General features: G+C 48.8%; 7 protein-coding genes across 7 annotated transcripts; 3 read left to right on the top strand and 4 right to left on the bottom strand.

Annotated features, from left to right (window-relative positions):
- Positions 1–52: 52 nt before the first annotated feature.
- On the bottom strand, positions 53–1,705 carry F5891DRAFT_1128492 (uncharacterized protein; the record flags this gene model as incomplete). The annotated part of the gene is made up of 6 exons (XM_041364284.1): positions 53–214; positions 267–926; positions 987–1,040; positions 1,101–1,172; positions 1,222–1,444; positions 1,497–1,705. 6 exons carry the CDS (start codon positions 1,703–1,705, stop codon positions 53–55), a joined length of 1,380 nt encoding a protein of 459 aa, XP_041226208.1.
- Positions 1,706–2,082: 377 nt separating this feature from the next.
- Positions 2,083–4,423, top strand: F5891DRAFT_951905 (rab-GTPase-TBC domain-containing protein; the record flags this gene model as incomplete). Its single annotated transcript, XM_041375077.1, has 12 exons — positions 2,083–2,611; positions 2,658–2,681; positions 2,737–2,833; positions 2,886–2,981; positions 3,032–3,179; positions 3,231–3,332; positions 3,442–3,554; positions 3,607–3,778; positions 3,830–4,050; positions 4,110–4,164; positions 4,218–4,285; positions 4,336–4,423. The coding sequence occupies 12 exons, from the start codon at positions 2,083–2,085 to the stop codon at positions 4,421–4,423; spliced, it is 1,713 nt and encodes a 570-aa protein (XP_041226207.1).
- A 132-nt stretch (positions 4,424–4,555) lies between these two features.
- Positions 4,556–5,489, bottom strand: F5891DRAFT_301885 (uncharacterized protein). The gene is made up of 5 exons (XM_041371265.1): positions 5,310–5,489; positions 5,162–5,257; positions 4,910–5,099; positions 4,653–4,863; positions 4,556–4,600 (listed from the first exon to the last, which is right to left on the bottom strand). Exons 1-5 carry the CDS (start codon positions 5,398–5,400, stop codon positions 4,577–4,579), a joined length of 612 nt encoding a protein of 203 aa, XP_041226206.1. The 5' UTR covers positions 5,401–5,489; the 3' UTR covers positions 4,556–4,576.
- Positions 5,490–6,768: 1,279 nt separating this feature from the next.
- Positions 6,769–8,637, bottom strand: F5891DRAFT_1145639 (uncharacterized protein). The gene is made up of 3 exons (XM_041365009.1): positions 7,478–8,637; positions 7,191–7,423; positions 6,769–7,123 (listed from the first exon to the last, which is right to left on the bottom strand). The coding sequence occupies exons 1-3, from the start codon at positions 8,578–8,580 to the stop codon at positions 6,999–7,001; spliced, it is 1,461 nt and encodes a 486-aa protein (XP_041226205.1). The 5' UTR covers positions 8,581–8,637; the 3' UTR covers positions 6,769–6,998.
- A 712-nt stretch (positions 8,638–9,349) lies between these two features.
- On the top strand, positions 9,350–11,262 carry F5891DRAFT_301757 (uncharacterized protein). Its single transcript, XM_041371264.1, has 3 exons — positions 9,350–9,386; positions 9,455–10,112; positions 10,251–11,262. Exons 2-3 carry the CDS (start codon positions 9,566–9,568, stop codon positions 11,150–11,152), a joined length of 1,449 nt encoding a protein of 482 aa, XP_041226204.1. The 5' UTR covers positions 9,350–9,386; positions 9,455–9,565; the 3' UTR covers positions 11,153–11,262.
- Positions 11,263–16,217: 4,955 nt separating this feature from the next.
- F5891DRAFT_301086 (uncharacterized protein) lies at positions 16,218–18,336 on the top strand. Its single transcript, XM_041371263.1, has 4 exons — positions 16,218–16,449; positions 16,512–16,548; positions 16,615–17,354; positions 17,410–18,336. The coding sequence occupies exons 1-4, from the start codon at positions 16,385–16,387 to the stop codon at positions 18,203–18,205; spliced, it is 1,638 nt and encodes a 545-aa protein (XP_041226203.1). The 5' UTR covers positions 16,218–16,384; the 3' UTR covers positions 18,206–18,336.
- A 939-nt stretch (positions 18,337–19,275) lies between these two features.
- F5891DRAFT_1188534 (ribosomal protein S7 domain-containing protein) lies at positions 19,276–20,144 on the bottom strand (the record flags this gene model as incomplete). The annotated part of the gene is made up of 6 exons (XM_041367017.1): positions 19,276–19,317; positions 19,372–19,473; positions 19,527–19,667; positions 19,718–19,823; positions 19,876–20,013; positions 20,068–20,144. The coding sequence occupies 6 exons, from the start codon at positions 20,142–20,144 to the stop codon at positions 19,276–19,278; spliced, it is 606 nt and encodes a 201-aa protein (XP_041226202.1).
- Between the last annotated feature and the right edge of the window lie 183 nt (positions 20,145–20,327).

Here is a 20,327-nt window from a genome sequence, read left to right as displayed (position 1 = left end):
TCTGCCCAGTTTACAACACACTGCACACAAGCAAGAATTGTCGCGCAAGTACCTATAGTAGCTCTCCGGAAGGTTGAAGACCCGTGAAACCATCTTGAAGTGCCGAATCGTAAGCCAATCTACCACGAACAAAAGTTTTGTGTACGAGGCCCTTCAAGGTCATGCCTTCATATGGAGTTAACTTGTTCTTGAAATACAGATGTTCTTTCGAGACCTATCACTCGATCGGTTATCGTCACGGGAGCAGTAGCAGAACTAGAATCCACCTTGAATTCTGGTTCCGGATCCCAGATCACCAAATCTCCGTCATGTCCCACTTTCAGCTGGCCCTTAGTACCAGACAGTCCCGCTAACTCGGCATTTCTAATGGTCATCCAACGGATGATCTGTCCAAGTGAGATGCCTCTCTTCTTTCCTTCCGTCCATAGAAGGCTTAATCCAAGGCCTAGAGAACTGACACCACCCCAAGCTTCCATGAAATCGCCGCATTCAAGCCCCTTCATTTCAATGAGACAAGGACTGTGATCGGAAGTTACACAATCAATGGTACCATCCACGAGAGCGTCCCAGAGGAGATTTCTGTTAGAGTCCTCGCGAATCGGAGGGGTGCATTTGTACTCGGTTGCGCCATCCGGGATATCCTCTGCTGATAAACATAGATAGTGAAAACAGGTTTCAACGGAAAGTTTTGATCCACAGTCCTTGGCAGCACGGATGATGGGTAAGGCGGCTGCGGCTGATAGATGGGCGATGTGACAGGAAACTGAGGGGTATATCGCTTGGAGGCGAGTAATGAGAGTGATAGCATCTATCTCAAGCTCCTTAGGACGCGAAGAGAGGAATTCCTGATATGACCTTGGATTAAGCCGGTGCCGGGCTGGTGAAGAAGCGGCCTGCATTTCAGCATGGAAAATCATGACGGAATTCTTTGCAAAATGCTGATAGTTAGATTATAGCCATCGTTTGTATGCTCAACGAAACCCTACTTGAAGATAGGACATGTGCGCATGAAGGTCATTCTCAGAGACGCAAGGGAATTCCTATGTGAAGCTGGCATCAATATAAACATAGTTATGCATGGAATTTTGGCTTTGAGTTACCTCGATGCCTGTATCAATCAAAAAGCACTTGAAACCTCTGACGCCAGCGGATAAGAGGGGTCCCGATTCGGCCTTGTAGATGATAAACATCTGACACGCTGGAACCTGCTGGTGCACTTACTTGATTCTGAGGAATCGCTCCTCCCCAAAATCCAACATCTATCCAACACTGTCCACGAGCAGAGTGACGTTTAATATCAAGGTTCCTTGGTGTGGTGGTGGGCGGACTTGAATCGACGGGCATATCAATTAGAGTGGTAACGCCTCCGGCAGCTGCAGCTTGTGTGCCGGTCCAAAAGCCTTCCCAGTCCTGGTTTCCGGGTTCCTCTAGATGGACATGGGCACTGTTATTATGACAATTAGCAGTCGTGCTTTGCAACAAGGAAATACCCCTACTCGACCAGTCCAGGAAGAACAGTTTTATCTCCCGCATCAACAAAGTGTAGTTCCCCCGGGGCCCAGCTTTCCCTACACGCCCCATCGCCAATGTACCGCAAGCGGACTTCGATTATTTTACCAGTCCTGAGGTCAACATTGATCGTCGCAGGTCGTGGCAGATCATAATCGGGAAGTAATACGTTGCGACTGGTCACTGTGAGAAGCATGATAACCTGCCCAGTTAATGGGCCACAGATGCAGTCGTGTTCTTAAAGATTACATTAATAGACCGTTCAGCTTGGGAAGTGACTGCGCGACGAAGTACGGGCTTATGTCCGACGGGAATCGGGGATACTCGTAAACAAAGCATTGTGAGCGCTTTGAATTTATGAGTGTTGCAAGGCCTCGTCGCGCTGAATTTTGAAAGAGTGCACATGGTAGTGGTGCGCAAACTGACCTTTGAAAATTTGGTATTGGCGAAAGCCACGTGACAATGCATAATCGAGACTGAAGACGATCTGGAACCAAGTTACCTTGGTTTACAAGCCGCGTGTGCTCATTTAGTTTGATACCCATGTACCATCTTCCAGCATAATCTGTTCAAATGTCAAACGGAAGTACCGCAAACGATGTTTCTGTTATAGTAGCATCAAAACCGGATCCACCTTCACCTCTCGATACCTTGCTTTCCCCGAAGGGCTCAACATATGAGGAGCTTTCCCCAAGAGGATCTGTCGCGGAGTCCGACTATAACGATGTGATCCTTGATGACGATCCAAGCTTCTCAACCGTTCCGCTCTCAGGAGACACCAGCCTTGTCACCGAGGCAGACGCGGACGATACGCTTCCGAAGCTGAACCGCAGGACGACTATTTCATCGGTACCCTCAAAAGCCTTCTCTTCTTTACGACATTTCTCACATAGGAAGTCTGCTTCGACAATAACGATACCATCTGCCCCTGGAAGTAATATTCTTGCGCGTATCGGGTCACAGGGTACCCGCGATGAAAGCAGTATAGAAGCGTTGCGGAGTGCCGGAGAAGGGCAACAGAAGCTTCACGAAGAATTTTTGCGCCTCCATAACGAGCGACGTGCTGAGGTAACAGAATCTGAACAGGGAGGCATAGATTGGGGTAAGAGCGACTATGCACCAATTTTCAGCTCTGACTCCAGCGCAAGGTTTCTGGGGAGCCGTTATTTCAGGTGATGTGACAACTTTCTAAGCGATCTTGTATCCGGTATTTATCTCGTATCTTAGATTATCAGGGTTTTGCAGCCTCGAATCCCCAAAAGCTAGCCAAAGCGATCGAGAAGGGGATTCCGGATGCGCTTCGTGGAATGATGTGGCAATTAATGTACGATGCTTCTTGACACTCAGCTCCACCGCTGACAAGGCGCTTGAGGCAGGGCAGCATCAAAGGACGCTGAGCTAGAGAATACATACCTTTCGCTCCTCAAGGAGTCCAGTCCTCATGAAAAGGCAATCACAAGAGATCTCGGAAGGTTCGATTTTTTTAGATGTCCATAGTCATGACTTGACCTCCAGCTCACAGAACCTTTCCTCACCACAATTTCTTTACCGATGGACAGGGCATCGGCCAAGAACATCTTTTCAACGTTCTAAAAGCATACTCATTGTATGACCCTCAGGTTGGTTATTGTCAAGGTCTTCCTTTCGTTGTAGCAGTACTCCTTCTCAATGTGAGCTTTTCATTGTTCCAGTTCAATTTGACTTTACTTTTCACGACCTAGATGCCAGATGAAGAGGCCTTCTCGCTCCTCGTGAGGTTAATGCACTCTTATGGTCTACGGGGTCATTTCCTCCCAGAGATGCCTAAACTGCAGCTCCGGCTCGTATGTGGAGATCTAATACAACACTTATTTTCACTCACACTTACTCTCTGATATTAGTACCAGGTATGCCTCTCAGTGTATCTGTGGTCACTGTCTCAAGCGACAATAGTTCGACCGATTGATAGAAGAATTACTACCCGTGCTCCACGTTCATTTCCTTAGACAAGGCATAAAATCTAGCATGTTTTGCTCGCAATGGTTTCTAACGCTCTTCAGCTATCGGTACGCCTGCAATTTCCATGGTGTATAGCATAACTTAGTAGTGGAAGCTCAGGTTTCCCCTAGAAATTGTAGTCCGGATATACGACAATTGTTTGGCCAGTGGCATCGAAGCCATCTTTGCATTCAGCATCGTGCTACTCCAGAAGAATGAAGACAAGCTACTTAACCTCAGGTTTGATGACATCCTCGCGTTTCTGAAGAACAAGATTTTTGATCGGTATGAGGTAGGTTGCGCCATCTTATCATTGCACTCTGCTTCACAGTGAAATCAATAGATTGACCCTTTGGAATCATCTGAAGATCATATCACCGGTTCCGATAAGAGTGTTAAGTATGATGTAGACGCGTTCGTGCTGGATGCTATCTCTGTGAAGATCACGCCATTCATGTTGGACGCTTACTCACACGAGTATGAGGACCTTGTTCGGACCCGAGATGCACATGCCATTGAGATCGATAAGTTGCGAAACACCAATCGCAGCCTGTCCGCGCAGGTGTGAGTACTCGTTGGCAGGTACAGCTGACCATCTTTGAATGCGTGGACTTTAATTACAGAAAAGAACTTGATACAAATATGGCGCAATTAAATGCAGAGCATGTCGAAATTCTTGTAAGCTGTAATCTACATTTTTGAATCCATACATTGACTCAGCGGTCGTTCAGAACCAGCTTGTAATGGCTCGGCTGCGAAACGAAGAGCTTGAAGAAGAATTGGTTAGATACAAACTACTGTACAGTACTTTCCTCTTCCCTTACTCTATGGTCCTGATATGCGCGACAGTTACGCCGAGGCCATGCACGAGAATCAGGATTCCTTGTCGTCTCATCGCTTGTCATCTCAGACTAGAAGGGGAAGTCGCCCCTTGTAATACAGAAATTGATTGGAATTCACAGGACATACGCAATACACAGGAATTAATTTCCTCGAGCGGTCCATGTATTGAAACAAAACTTCTGATATCACTACAGGGCAGATTCTGACAAGTAGTACAATTATGACGACCGAAAAATAACCATTTGGATTAGAGTCCTTGCGAAAGTTGAACCTACAAACAAACATTAGATCGAGGTCAACTCCTCACTCACGTGAACACTGACCTCTTCCTTGCTGATGATGCGCGACTGTCCAGGAGCCGTAGCCTTGCCCGTAGCAGCGGCATAAGCCACTTCCGTGGTACGCACCGCAGAGGAGTGATTCGTAATCCAGTACTTGATCTCATCCGGAACGACCTCGATCACGGCGACGCGTGGATCAGTCTTGTCGCCCTTGTGGACACCATCCTTTAGGTCGCCGAAGTAGCCGGTAAGGCTGCGCCCAGTCAAAATATGACAATGCACAACACAGTTACACGCACATTGGGGACCAGAGCTTATTGATCAATTCTTGGTCCTCAGTCACTCTGGCTCTGCCGGAGTAGGATGCCCAGTCTGTGGAGGATGCGTCACAGAAGCTGACGTTGACGTGCGCATCATTCTCGATGTCACCGAACTTGTGAGACGCGTTGTTCGCGAGGAACACAAGGGTCAGCTGCGTGTCGCTAAGTGCTTTAAAACGCAACCAGTGTATCAGAATGAAGAAGAGTGTGCAGCGGAGATTAAATTCGTACGCTTAGTAGGAGTCATTGCTCGGGAATGCAAGTTCCCGTTTACGTCGCGCGTGACGAGCATTCCGACCTTTGCTTTCTGGATGACGGTGTGCAAACCTGACGAGCTGTCAGTGCGATGAATCAGGTGTTCGTGAAGAGGAATGCGTACCGGTGATCTTCTCCTGAAGAGTGACATTCGTACTCTCTGCGAGGCTGGAGTAGGGATCGAGGCGGGCTTGTTCTGGGCTCAAATCAGACATGGTTGTACAATGGATGCAATGGTTCAGGGATGTGGTTTGGGAACCGAAAGGATTGGGGTTTATGTAGATGATGCTTGAGTAGGATGACGTCAGACCTCTGAGACTAGACTCCAACTGGACTCCAACTCAGAGACCCCCTAGGCCTGTTATTAGTTGGTTATTCGTCTTCGGATCCTAGATGTTGCGTCACTTAGGAGCATTGCTCCTTCAAGCCTATGTAAGACCCCGAGGAGCCTGCTCGCTAACGCCGTTGTGCCTCCACAACACTACTGCACCCGCTGCTCGTACGTTCCGATCCAGTCCAATGCCCTGGTCCGACAAAAACTCGTCTTCCTTCGTTCAGTCCAAATTCTAACTTATTCAAGCGTCCACTGTTCACACCACACAAATCATAAACATGCTGTCGCCATTACGCCCTGGCCTCTACTCATTCGCCCCTCCGACATCAACCATCGCTTCGACGCCGCCGCCACCGTTGACTTTTAAAATTCAACAAATGTGAAGACTACGTGTGTGATATGTCAATTTGCCCCGCACGGCGTCGGGCAATATAGCATTCATGCTACACTACTTCACGGCTTCATGCAAGGTACTGAAAGGGTTCAGTTGATCTCGAACGGAAGAAATCTGCTAAATAGTGCGTATTTCACGACAGCGGATCTCACTGACATGGTACATCTATCACACTCCATTTTTTACTTCTGCCTATAAGGAACTTCTAACACTCGGTATGTGTCGCGCCCTGGCCTAATTTTTGACAACTCCGTGGCTTGGTCGGTATGAAGTACTGTGACCTCAGCAATCTCGCCACCATGTATTCGACTTATCGATTGGCGTCATACTTGTGAGTTGGAGCTCAGTTCAAATATAATTCAGTCCACAACTAATTAATACAGTGTCTGCTCAAGGTACCGCTACTACTCGAGGATCATCGAGTCATGGTACCGACCTGTGTCCACCCATCCCCCTTGGGCAAGTACATGATGGCGTCTCGAAACAAGTCTCCTGGCTGACCTATCCGGCGAGCCTGGTGTGGGTATCTGTGACTGAGAGTCCCGAGCTTATCGAAATATGTGGAGGGTATTTTGTGGCGAGTGTGCCTCGATTGCATATCCCGAACTGTAGAGCATGAACAAGTCTTACATATCCTGTGTGTCCAAAAAATAGATTGATCGTGCGTTGTTCGGCTGTTATGAAGTGACGGGGGTCGTTGAATGGCTGTACACGCAGTTTGAACGTGCTCGCGAACCGATAATCCTCGAACGTAAATGGGGACGCTAGACTGGTAGGTCCCGATATGGAAGGTATTGTCCTGCGCTTTAGCTATAACAGCATCGTAATATGTAATATGCAGAAGCAATTAAAGATCACCGGTGCAACTCAACTAGATTTTCTGATGAACTTGAGCTCTAGTGATTAATATTATAGTAGATGCAGTCCCCCCAGACAGTACAACTACCATACTTGATGGGCGACTCAAAACACAGATAACAAGACACGTATGTACAGTTCTACAGACTCCATGAATGACGATACAGTTCCTGTGTGTAGCAAATCACAAGTCCAAAAAACATCGTGATCGAACAACAAAACCAGCGTTAATACTTCGACCAAGCGGGGGTCTGGGGTTCCGCTTGCAACGATGGAAAGTCGGTCGCCTCCCACGTTCCCGGTATGAGAGCAATTGGGAGGAGCCAAGTGGCAGTGAGAACTACTCCATACCCTAGATTTAATGGAACATTGTGACAGTGATCAGTCAAGATTCAGTGACGTGAATGAACGGCATATACCTTTATCAAAAACTTTGACTGCTGACCAGCTCCAGGCAATGAAGCCTCCGATGTAGCCGAGGTATGGTACAAGTCGGCGGAGAATATTCATCGAGGTACGCAGCTGCGGTGGCATAAGCGAGATAGGTAAATGATCCAGTAGCCATTTCAGCGCGGTAGTGATCATGGCAGCGCGTTTGGCAGCTTCAAGCTGCTTATCATTGAGAGCATCGAGCACAGGAGGCGGAAGGTAACTAAATAAACCACATTAGTTTTGAAGGTGTGCGATTATATCAGTAAACGCCTACATTCGGAATCCCCACCACATAGCTTGAATGGATATTTTTGTAGGCGACGGGAGCCAGACACGATATTCAACTTGCTCACTTACAGCAACAGCAGTCATGTCCCTTGGTTCGACTCTGCTGCTGGAAGAGAACTGCTCAGGGTTCGCCCTTTGTTTCCCTTTGCGCTTATCGAAACTCTCGCTCTGGGCGAGGACTTGTTCGATCGACTCTGATGGAAGGGGAACGAAAGTCAGCTGGGGTGTGCGGATCTCTTCTCCATCTCCATTGAGTGAGACAATCTCAGAGCGCGCGATCTCTATCTCCGAGTCCTCGGTGGGTTCTAAAGGCCCGTACATCATCACCGATCCATTGTCATCTTCATACTCCGCGCCAGTGCGCGGTCTCTCTGCGTTTGGCCCAGCTGTGCCATTCCTCATTGTTATAGGGGATCGCAATCGGTCTAACACAGACCAGACGGACTCTCTCCCACGATCGATTGACCCATTCATGACGGTGAATGAAGTGAGAAATGCCATCAACTTTGAGTCAGAAAATCCTGGGGAAGAAATGGGAGGATTGTCATTGGAATCTATGACTGGCGTTCCGGATGGTGTAGTATAGAATTGGGGGAAAGAAGTGGGTAGCCCAGATGGTATGGAGGGCAGTGATGCAATCATTGCTTGAATTTTTCGAGCGAGAGTGTCCGGTTCTGGTGGTTCGCTTTCAACTCCGACTTCTCCACCACCATCAAATTGAATCGCATCAGTAGTCGCACTGCTGCCTGCCTCCTGTATCTCATCATCAATGATGTGGGAAGCAGGAAGGGATGCAGCAGTGGGAGTGATCGGTCGTTGACCTTGATTGCCTTCCTCCACGAACCAGGAGGATGGAGGAAATCCTGGCCTCTTCGCTTTTCGTGCATACTTCAAGAACGTGTCTATAGTATTTATCTTCGCTTGTGCGAGTTTCGATGTGGAAGATGGTAAAACTTGTTCGGCGTCTGCATGAGCGGTTGATGTGGATTGCTCTGTTGTAGCGCTGGCCTTGCTGAAACTCCTGACAAAGCGAGGAACGATGCCAGGGGGCGGCTCTGATTTTGGAGGCGACACATGTTCTTGCTCCATGGAGGCCAGATGGAAGCAACTTCAGTGACCCAGTGCGTGCCGTGAGTAGCACTGCATGAGTTATGCGTGGCTGTGCTCGATAGTCTTGTTTTGGTAATCGGGTATTTAGCGATTGCCTGTCGGTTTCCTCGAGGCTCGAGGATATGGTTTTTCGCGCAGGGCCGCTAGTAGACGTAACACAGACGATCAATGTCCCTCTTGTATTATTGTGACGAAGATAGTTGTTTTCTGGTATGCTCATGAACAATGAGTACTAGTAACTAAGTGCACAAATGTTACTTCACTTCGTGGGTTTTTGCAGGGGTAATGCGCACCGTGACCGATTTGGTTGTAACTTACGGCCGAATAAATTGCCCTTTGACCCAGGGATCTCAGACCTAGACGTCCCTCGGTTTTAATATTGATGAAGCCTCTTAACACCACGTCCCGCTCGAAAATTATGCAGCATGTTGGCAGTTCGGCACCAAGTCTTGATCGATATGATCTGAGGTCTCATACAACTGGGGGGATTCAAAATTTTAGTCGGATATAATAGCAGATTGATGCCTGATCATGATGAGGATTTGATAAGATTAGCGAGAAACCAAAATAGTAGTCTATGTATGTCATTAGGTCCGATGTGGTTCCGTTAACGTTGAGGGTGGGGACTGGCAGCGGTGTAGACGATTAACAGAGTGAGCTTGGTCGTAGTGATAGATACTTATTTTCATTATGCTGTCTCTTTGTGAGAGAATTAGCCGCCGCGTGTTTGTTTAGATGTAGCTTAAATGGGAAAGATGTGCGAGGCGTGGGGTGCAGCCGGCGCGGTGAGCCAAGCAATAGCCCTGCATTGACTTTTACAATTACTCACTCTGACGTTAAATTGGCTTTGTAGCCTTTTGACTCTTGACACCATCCTTTCATCGCGTGTACTGGTCCTCTTTAACATTTAAATCTAGTCTACCATCAGCTCATCACTTCCTGGGATTATATTCTATCCATCAGCATGACTATGCCAGCCATAGTAGATTCTTTATGTCAATCATTGTCCACTCGCTCTCAAACTTATCCCCGCCATCGTGAGGTATTGGCTATAACAATGAACAATCTGGCCAATCCCATATATTTCGACTACCCAATCCATCCCTCTCGCTTCCCAATCTCCTCAATCCGTCCAGATGGCCCACAGAATACTCCATCTATGCCACCCCGCACTCCCCCAAAACCTGTATTCCCGCGGTATGACCCTCTCCATGTCCTCTCTGCAGATTCTACCCCACTTCCGACCACAAAGCAGTCATCTCTACACCCCCTACAGGTGGCACCCGGTGTCCTCGCAAACGGCGTCATTACTGTCATGCTGCCCGCCGTCCGCGAGTTTCTCACTGCCACTACCATTGCACCACCTGCCGCACCTGAACTCCCAAGCGACAGTAGAGTATTAGCGCTTGCTGCTCTTGCCGTCTTCTATCGTCCCATGCACCCTGCACATTGGGTCTTTTGGAATAAGGAACAAAAGAGGAACACCGCAGCCATTGTGCAGAGTGTATTAGGTGAGTTTAGTCGACATGTTCCCTCCTATGCGGTCCCGTGCACCATAATTCCTGCATTGTTGCCTCTGATGCCTATCGATTCTACTTTCCATTACACTCGGTGTGACTCTCCCAATCATATACTAACATCTACTTCAGATGCTACCCCCACTCCAATCATCTCGCCCATCGGCTGGATAGCCACCCAAGACAACCTGTGGATCCTTGGTTCACTACAACACGCCTATTCCAGTGCCTTATCTTCCCAACCCTGGTACGCCGCATACGTCCCATCTGAAAGCGAAACCCGCATGAGTCTGCGCAAGCGCAAGCCCACCATGATCCAAGAACAAGTCATCGAAGATGATGACGACGATCTCCTCGTACCTCAACCACCAAGGAAGCGTGCAAGGACGCGCAGAACTGCCACAACTACTAGGAGCCCGAGGAAACCGGAAGAATTCTCCCCGCCTGACAACCCGGAGACAGAGGATGTGCCCGATGAGGTCGAAGCAGCCACCGAACTACCGGAACCGGAAACGGTGCTTATGTTGACGCGCGCAGCTAAACGCGAGCTCATCGAAATCCCTGTGCCAGCGCAAGATGCTGAGAAATCTGTCTCGCCAGAGCCGCGTAGGAGCCAGCGGAAGAAAGGTGATTCACCGGCATCTTCGGCGACTACTCTCACGCGCATCCACTCGCGGGAGTTGTCGGCAGAATCCGTGGAAGGCGCTGAAAGCGCTGGAAGTAGCACTGTTTGTGAGGAGGAGCCGGACAAGGAAAAAACAAAGAAGGGCCGCACAGAAAAGGTCGTCAAGCGTCTTGACAATACTGGCGAGGAGGACGGAGACGAGGAAGAAGCTGAGCAGCAGAAACCTGTTCCCGCCAAGAGATCTCGCCCCTCAGCTTCCCGTGCAAAGCCAAGGTCCAGGGCCCCACCAAAGAGAATCAACTCGACGAATACCAATTCCGAGGAAGGCGGCGAGCATGCAGATGCTACTCCCCCGCCACCCGTACCTAAACCAAAGTCACGCTCGCGCCCGAGGACTCGCAGACGTTAGACTTGCGCAAATTCTTTTTGTTTCAACACGTCAATGAATTTCTAACGCACTGGAGGGACCCAATCATCATGATATCACGAATTGCAACGAGTACTGGAGCACATCGCACATCACATCACATTATATCGCACAAGTATCGCACTTCGTCACTGGTCAGGATAATCTGGCCCATCGGATCAAGATCAACGAAATGAAGGAAGGAAGGATCTGAAGGAATGAATGCATAGAATGTACTATCATCGATTTTCAGGACTGAGAAGTTGTTGCATCATCAGTTCTTTTCCTATTCTCGTCATTTTCATTTTCCCTGTCTTCTCACCATCATCTCCCAGGTTTCTTTTCTTTTCTTCTCCCCTTCTCCCTCTTTATTCCTCAATTTTCTTTTCTCTCGTTCAGGTACACAGTTACTGGATTTGTCAAGGGCAAGACCCCATCGCTTGTTGTCGTGCTCCTATCGTTTCCATTTTTACCGATGTCACCTCCATCACTATCACTTTTTCTCGATTCCTTTTTCTCGCCTTGTCCTGTATCATCACGTTACCAGCAGGTGTGTAGCTCGATCTCCCCTATAGTGGCAGGGAGGATACTGGTGTATATGTACTATTACGACGACTGCTACCTATAGATAGCTGGAGCTCAGGTTGCACACTTGCAGAGCTGAGAAGGGTGTATATCATATTTTCTTGATTTTCACGTTGCGCATTAGAATCGCACCAAGATTTCAACGATCTGCTCGCGAGTCGTGCCGGCGCGTCGATGACAGACGCGGTGTGACAGGTCACGTGTATGTGAGTTTGTTGTCACGTTTTGGCCAAGCACCTCCCAGTGTGCCTTCGTTGTCATGCTGCGATCAGATGTGTTTCAGAGATCTACACATGAATGTGCTAATGGCACATTTATGTACGATCACGGTGCGACTTGGCTGCCATACGGAAACACATAGCCATGATGACGATGATCCCGATCACAACAGACACTCCCAGATCTGCTGCATTGCTGAAACTCCCCTGACGATCCTCAGGTTCAATTGGCAATTATAGTTGTATCTTTTTCATTGCTTGATTTCATTCTGCGTTCACATGAATTTGCTTCCTATAGGACGTTGCATTCTCCGAGTCGGCTTGATACTATGATTAATCCGGGACTTGGACTTGGACTTGAATGTACGTATCAGTTTATCGCTTTGATCGCGGTCTGACATTTTACAGTAGGTTTGGAATGTAATCTGGCTTTTGACTCTAAAGTTGTTACGTCTCTTCAGCGAAGGGGTTTATTTTGGGCGACTATCCTTGAGAACTGGGACACACTAGCGGTTCATTTAATATATCCGCCGGGATGGTAGATGATCGATATTAATGCGGCGGTCCATGCCGCGCACGAAATATCAAGATACCTACCAGGATGGTGAAGTCCCACCGTCACCGACATATCTCCGAATCCCACACTGGGACTGTGAGTCTGATGGATTTAAAGAGCTACCTTTCTTGGATTACCCCATAACCGAGGGCGCGGAACGCTTTGCTGAGGTATTTGTGCTTCGAGGTGGTGTTCGGGTATAATACTGCATGCTCGATTCCTCCTCCTTGAGCTTGCTTGTGAGGCCGTAACGCTTTATTACCCTAGCTGCCCTGAAGGCGGACTCCTTTTCAAGCACACAGGATGCCTCTACATTCTGGACCTACTCGATTTTGGATCTTTCCGAGTTCATATTAGCATCGCCTTGAAGGATATGACCGTGGCCGGTGCTATCGCCACCCCGTCAAGTCCCTCGTGTTATCAGCCAAGATGCCTCGAAAAAGAAATCACGCTCTCGACACGCCATACAGCACGCATATACTCAGGTTATCAGTAAGTATCCCGCTGCCCATCGTCACGATGATGTCACGGTACCTGTTTTTACCCTCGGATGGCCTAGTCGCATATTCTAACTACATGGGGCCATTCTCACTAGGCTGCGAAGACCATAGGACCGATCGTAAGATGCTCGCACAGGAAGCTTCCGTTCACTGCTGATAATCTGGTTCTACGACTGTGCCACACGCTAGAGTGAGAGATCCTCTCCATTTCAACAGACTCTATCGCTTACGGTATTTGTATTTTCAGAATACTAAAATTATGAATTGGGTGTCATTACTCATCCGAGCCACCGCCCGTCACAATATTGTACCGAACATGAAATACTTCTGGGTCCCCAAACGTCATTGCAAGCTTGGGGGTGTACTGAAGCCGTTTTATGGTATGCTAAGAGCCCTTATATTGGTGGGCTTCTCCTCGTTATCAACTCCTGTTGACACAAGTTTTCTGTCAGCCACTCCGCAAACCGCAAACCTAAATAATACCTTTATGAACGTTTGTCCTTTCCTGCACTAAAACGTCGGTTCTCAATCATATCGCAACACCGGACTTTATGAGAAACGTTTCGCCGGGCCCTGTCTATCGTCCGACGGAGCAGTGTTCAAACGTTCTATCATGCGACATATCGATTTACGGCAAGATTCCTAACACTCAGGGTTTGCGATTGTTGGCTAGCTTTTCCCTATTCCAAGCTGGATTCACGTTGACATGCGATTCTGTCATGTGTCCCCCTGAAGGCCTGACGTTCCATACGTTGTTGGGCCAGCACGACGTGCTGCGGTTGCGCCCCGAAGAAGACCGCATTACGTTCACTTCGAATTCCTGATCCTGGATCACGAGACATGCGATTCTCTTTCTCGATTGGGCTGGTTTCAAATTCACCTCAAGACTCAAGTCGGTTTCTCTCAATACATTGGGATGCACCATTGACATGTGACCATTCGTCTCGGTTGAGCACGCTTCGCAGAATGGAAGTCCGAGTGCTACTTATTCTCACTGGTCCGCATAGGCGAAGAAATCGAATACCTTTTTATCTCGACGCTGATAAAGCTAGAAGATAAGAATATGCGCTATCCGACAGTTTTGTGTTCAATCCGGCGAAACGAGGACCGAACTGTGGGTGATAACAGTGATAAGTCTCTACCCCATTCATGTCACACCTCCGTTGGACTTATCACGCGAACGTACACAGATATGACAGTCCCCGTTGACTTCATAAAGTTACATGCGCAATTATATGTAACACCGACGTATGACGCTCGAGAATTTAATCCCCCGCGAAGCTCAGGGAGAAATGAACATTGCTCGGCTTAGCGCGAGCGAACTGGCTAGGCGTTATGAACGGCATTGTCACCGGGCCAAACGCCGGGGACCAAATTAACCTAATGGGCATATTAACGCGATCGCCATTTTTGTACAAGGCTATCCGCGGACCCCCTAAGAGTATCGAATGTCAATTCACCGACATCAGATATCAAATCATTTATGAGTTCCAATTTCCGCTCGTCGCATATCAAGTTGTATAGCCCATCGAGTGCTCAGAGAGATGTTGCACGCAAATATTCATGGTCATGGTCATCGGTGGTGGTTGACATAGACGGCTGCGTCGCCGGCAAACCGCGTGGGCTTTCCGGTACCGCGGACAAACATCCCACGACACTGCATAAATACGCTAGGATCGCATTTCAAACCAGCGCTCAGAAAGTTCACCGTGGTTCTAACAGCTGTGCTTGGTGATCAAAGTCCATCGGGACCTCAGTAGGGCTCAGTATTTGAATACGCCGTTTACCAGGGATTGAAGTACTCCTAGGACGAAACCATGTGGTGGACTTTGGAGGATCGGTACGTCTGTCAATGCCCGGTCCGGAGAATGAAACCTTGATGAGAAATGTAACAGTACTATCCCCTCCTGGTGGGCCAGGCCTGATAGTCCGGTTATTTATGGTGGCCCGCACCTGGTGAGTAGCTTACAGGGTGATCAAAGATTACCCGACGATGTCTCAAGTCTTTCCCGACAGCATTCTATGGAGTGGGTTCGCAAGGTTAGACTTCGGCACCATTTATCATTCACGCTGAGATCGGGTGGTCTTCGATCAGCCTACCGCCGCGGGAGAATAGCGAAGTTTGGATATGAATAGCAAGCCAATGACCTGATTGCGAATCAAATGACCATTCGATTTGAACGAGAATGCCGCCTGGCGGCGTTAAGTGTGTGCAGGGTACGACGTATGTATTATGCACACCATTGACTGGACATTGCAGGGATGACCAGAAACGCCAATGGATATCGAATGAGGGCGGAATTTGGCGTCAGTGGAGTGTCAATTTCGCCTAGATGAGATTTAGCACGATAAGTCCTGCCGGGCATAAGCCAACCACGGTGCTAACCCCCCTGATATCTTTAATTCAGAAATGGGGAATTTATCCCCATAGAAGACCTTCCCAGGGCAGAAAAGGTTCTCCCGTAAGACCTGGAGAATTAAACTGTATGTCAGCACGCACAATGGGTATAAATAACCAAGACAGTTGATGCTAACATTTCTCAGAGTATGGCAATCCGTATTATGTTCCTGAGTTGCTATAAGTAGGCCCAGTTGGCTTGAAGGTCTCAAGTGCATGTTGATGGGAGCTCCATAGATGGAGGGGCGCGAAAGGCGTGGCGAGCATGGAACCTCGTGAATTTGGTAGTTCTCAGCCTTTCCTAAGCCGAGCGGGGTCATTCTCCGAAAGTAGTAGATATGAAAAATGCGGCTACATAGCAAGTTCCAATTCGAACTTTTGGCAAGACCCGTCATGGAAGCCGGCTGAATCTGAATCAACGTGTTGGCTGTGGATATATAAACGTGCCGTCTCTCACCGTCCATGTGCACCCACATGACCCTATTCCCGTAAACAGCGGTAGGTTATATATGCCCTACGCTATCCTCGGGCAGTCGGTCAATGCCACTCCCATGTGCCGAAGGGAGGGGGGATTAGGCACATAGTTGATGGCACCGAGTGGATATTGGACAGGGAGTCAAGAAGCTTCACCCGATAAAACCAACAAGGCTATGCATGGCGTAACTGGCCAGGCCCCATGCCAATGAACACCACGGATGACAACCGTTAAACACGACGATTCCTGTGCATAAATCCAGAATGGAACAAGCAAAAAGTACTAGTAAAATTGTCTTTTATAGCTGTGAAACAGTAACGAGAAATGAAACAAAAAAAGACCGGTAGTTTGGATTTTTGAAAGAATAATGTAAAGCTATAAGCGCTGTGACCTGGCAAGGCATTACCAAATTCTGCTTCCGTCTTAGCGGGTCACCCAAACTCACCAGCCATTGTTGCGCTGGCCACTGCTTTCTCTCTTCCCACTAACACCATCACTCCTCAATGCTCTCCCAGTCGTCTTCCTCCTCCTCTTCATCCTCTACGTCCCTCCAAAAGATGAAGAAACGGTAAGTCAACTTCCCTGCCTCATGCTCCCCAATTCTCACCCTCCCTCATCCTATCTCTTCAGTAGATGGTCGAGAGAGCAACTCTTAAAGAATCTTGAGGTCATTCAACTTCTCAATTTACTAATTTATTCAAGATAATTAAACTCTTTCTTCGTCCCATTGTAGATCTTGGGTCCTCTCGCAGCACCGCTGCCACCAGACCTCCCTCCGTCACCCCCCGCATCCCGGTCAAACTCCCCTAGTGCACCACCCATTAAGAGAAAGCATGAATCATCACAGGAACATGACGTCGTCAAACGTTCCAGAACAAACGGGCTACCAGAGAAGCCCTCATCACATCACCATCATCACTACCACCCACCACCACCTCCTCCTTCGCAACCGCTCAGGTCTTCAAATGCAGTTCCTTCATTCAACTTGCGTTCTGAACCATCAGAGGATGGCGAAGTACGAGAAGATACCACTGCCGTGACGCCCCGGGGTCCGGCGCCTGCAGTTCTATCAACCACTGTGCCTGTGCGGCGTCCGCGGCGCGGACGTCCAGCACTCACCTCCTTCGATGAAATGCACGATATATATCACAAGTATGGTAGAATGCTCAAGTATTCTGGCGATGCTCGATTCTGGTCCACATATCCTGCCACACACAAGGAGTACCGTCCACTGGCTAACCCCCCGCCTCCAAACTCTCCTTATCATAAACATGGAGGGCTCATAGCGCGGCTCGAGCTTGTGGACGCACTTGTATGCTTCACTTACTCATTGTGGAGCAAGGATTTCAGCAGGAAATCGTGCTTCCGTGAGACTTGGGCCACTATCGAGGCATTCCTTGGGTGGTGTAAAAATAAATGGATCGCTGAGCTTGATACGATTGGCGATCGTGAAAAAGCCCTCTTGGGCTTGATGTAAGCACCCCCTTGCTACGATTTTCCGTTCTGCTTACGCATTTAACGCACACAGCTGGATGATTGAAGGATTCATCCATGGGCGAAAGTTCTTTTTTTCAGCAAAGACCGTCATAGAACCTGAAATGGACCGCATATGGGCGAAAATGAAGTCTGAGATGATGATCCTCAGCAGCAATGCGGAGAAAGCGGACGGACAGCCTACACCACCAATGCTTCCTTCCCCCGCAAGCATAGCTCCTGTCAATAGTGCAAATTCTACACCCATAAACAACAGTGCGAGCGGCACTCCGAGTGTGAACACCTCGAGCGGCATCAATCTGGTGAACTCGCCCGCTCCCTCGCGTTCAGCACCTCCGATTTCTACCGCACTCCCACAGTATATGCATGGTCTTTTGCCTCAGACAGCCAAGGGACAGACTGCGAGCTACAATATGGTCGAAGCAGCCGCCAAGGCAACAGCGCCCATCAATCCCGCGCTTGCGTTTAACGTCAAGGAGCTATCCGGTGGCGTTATGGCCGCAGGGTACTGTATGGAGTATGCTCAACGCACTCTGACCCTGCCCATACTGGCACGGCATTATCCCACGACATTTGCCCGGATGATGAGTTCGAGTCTGACTGCGCACGAGGAACACGAACCTGACATCGAGGATGAGGAAGGGGAACTGTTCTGGCCTGGCCAGTGTGTAACTGGAGAGGGCCTCGGCTGGGTTTGCCTGATGGGTAAAGCCATGATCAAGGAATTCGGCCGAGACATTGGCTATCTCGGACTTGCCGGCGTCGTCCCCAAGCCCGCTCCTGGACCGATAACAGGCGACTCATCCCGGCACGCATCTGTACTCCGGTAGCAGGCCATAAGAGGCCACACCATTTCATACGGTTTCCATTTCTTGTCGGCATTATCATCTGAAGTCATGATTTTACTTGCAATCCACGGAAAATTTTGGATTCATTTTCTCGGATTTCATTACGGCGAAGGTTTTCAAGCCTTCCGGATCTCTCGCCCTATCGCGCCAGCCTTCCTCAACAGACGTAGCCTGCGCTCTAGCGACCTCGTCCAACCTTTCGTAGCATCCTGCTGCAGACCAGTGCATTTAGCGCTCCCAACTTTAGATCAAACTTGTATTATTACTCATATCACTTGTCATCGATATCAGCCCTGGCCTGGCCGTGGCCTGCCGAGATCCGTCCGTTTCCGTACCGTCACTGCCCTGCTGGTCTGCCGACTCTTGTTCATTGGGTTGAGAGGATGTGCTAATTGCATCGTCACCGCCATCACCCCATCGCATCTAGCACTGGCCTCTCATTCCTTGTATTTATTCCGATCTATACGGCTCTCGTCCTCTCAACGCGGACCTCTTTTCCTGTTTGTTGAAGAAGATAAAACGTACATATGTACTTCTACTTATTATACGAGTGCCGTCGAAGACAGGACGCTCGAGAGGCTGAGATGGCTTGGACCCCGCGCCCCATCAGATTGCATGGGGTGTATATCTCATTCGATCCCTGGGGTTGAGAATTACTCTGCTTCTTTGTACACCTAATTCAATTTCCTGGATTTTGGTTGGAACGCGCGCAGAATAGCTCCGTGATCAGGCCTCAGGCCCAGGTCCGATCCATGTGAGATAAATAAGCTCCACCAGCGGTGACAAGTCCAAATGTAAGGCAGTGTTCAAACGTTAACTTTCTCTGTCGTTGTGGGAACGTTCCTAGAACATAGCCACTTGTTTTATGTGGCATGTGGTTGATGCGGGATCATGTGCATGCATAATGTCAGCGTGGTTAACATACACATAGAGAAACATGAGTGCAGCATGAGCGCGGCGTTGATAATGAAGCAGAAAAAATGAATATCCAGAAAGCCCACAACAGTCGCACTCGGAATGCACAAGTCCCCCAAGTACGCGAGCAGCGGTTTTCACCGGTTAGACTTGGCAACACGCTCAAGCTCATCCTTTTTCTGTTGACAGCGGTGATGAGGTCATGATGATTATTGTCAAAGACATTGATTTACCTTAATGGCGTAAGAGTTCGAGGAACCCTTGGCAGCGTTGATAAGCTCATCAGCAAGACACTCGGCAATGGATTTTACGTTGCGGAAGGCAGACTCCCGCGTCTGATACCAAATTAATTATGTGAAAATAATTATGAAGGTCAGGGTATGCTTACGCCGATAGTTAGGAGGGAGATAGCTTGGTTGACTCTCCGCAGGGGTGAGACATCGACGGCTTGACGGCGGACGGTACCCTGAGAACCAATACGGGTGGAGTCTTCCCGAGGGCCGGTGTTGACAATGGCGTCAACGAGAACCTATGTATGGATTAACACTTGTGTTGTGGAGTAACTTTCGCCCGACAGACCTGGATGGGGTTCTGGTCGGTGAGGAGGTGGATGATCTCGAATGCATGTGCAACAATGCGGACAGCCATAAGCTTCTTGCCGTTGTTGCGGCCCTTCATCATCAAGCTATGGCCAAACTTTCAGCGTCTACATCTTCGTGGAAGGATCTTTGGCGCACCTGTCAACCAATCGCTCGACGATAGGCATTTGTGCCTTCTTGAACTGCTTCTTGGCATAACGACCAGCAGTGTGGGGCAAGTAGACAGCATGGCGGACTTGGATGTAGTCCGTGAGGGAAATGTCCTTTACTTCGACACTGGACCGAAATCACGTCAATATAAAGACTATGCATCGACAAATCCAAACATACTCCTGGGTGTCCCACTTTCCAAACAATTTAATTTCCTGACCGATTTTTGAAACGTCCTTGGGAAGGGTGGTGGCCATTTTGAGGTACTTGAGGGATCTTGATGTAAGGTGGCCTTGGACCTTTTGCGCGACGATGAGCGGCTGTTTGCTCCTGTTGTGCCACCACATAAGAATAAGGTTTGCCAGCCCTCCGGCAAATGCCGAGAACTATACAGTTTTATTACCTCGTGTTAGCCTCGTGCGGGGATCACGATCATGGAC

This window comes from Suillus fuscotomentosus, assembly GCF_016647785.1.
Source record: "Suillus fuscotomentosus strain FC203 chromosome Unknown F5891scaffold_26, whole genome shotgun sequence".
Taxonomy (NCBI): domain Eukaryota; kingdom Fungi; phylum Basidiomycota; class Agaricomycetes; order Boletales; family Suillaceae; genus Suillus; species Suillus fuscotomentosus.
This window is presented reverse-complemented; position numbering and strand designations above follow the sequence as displayed.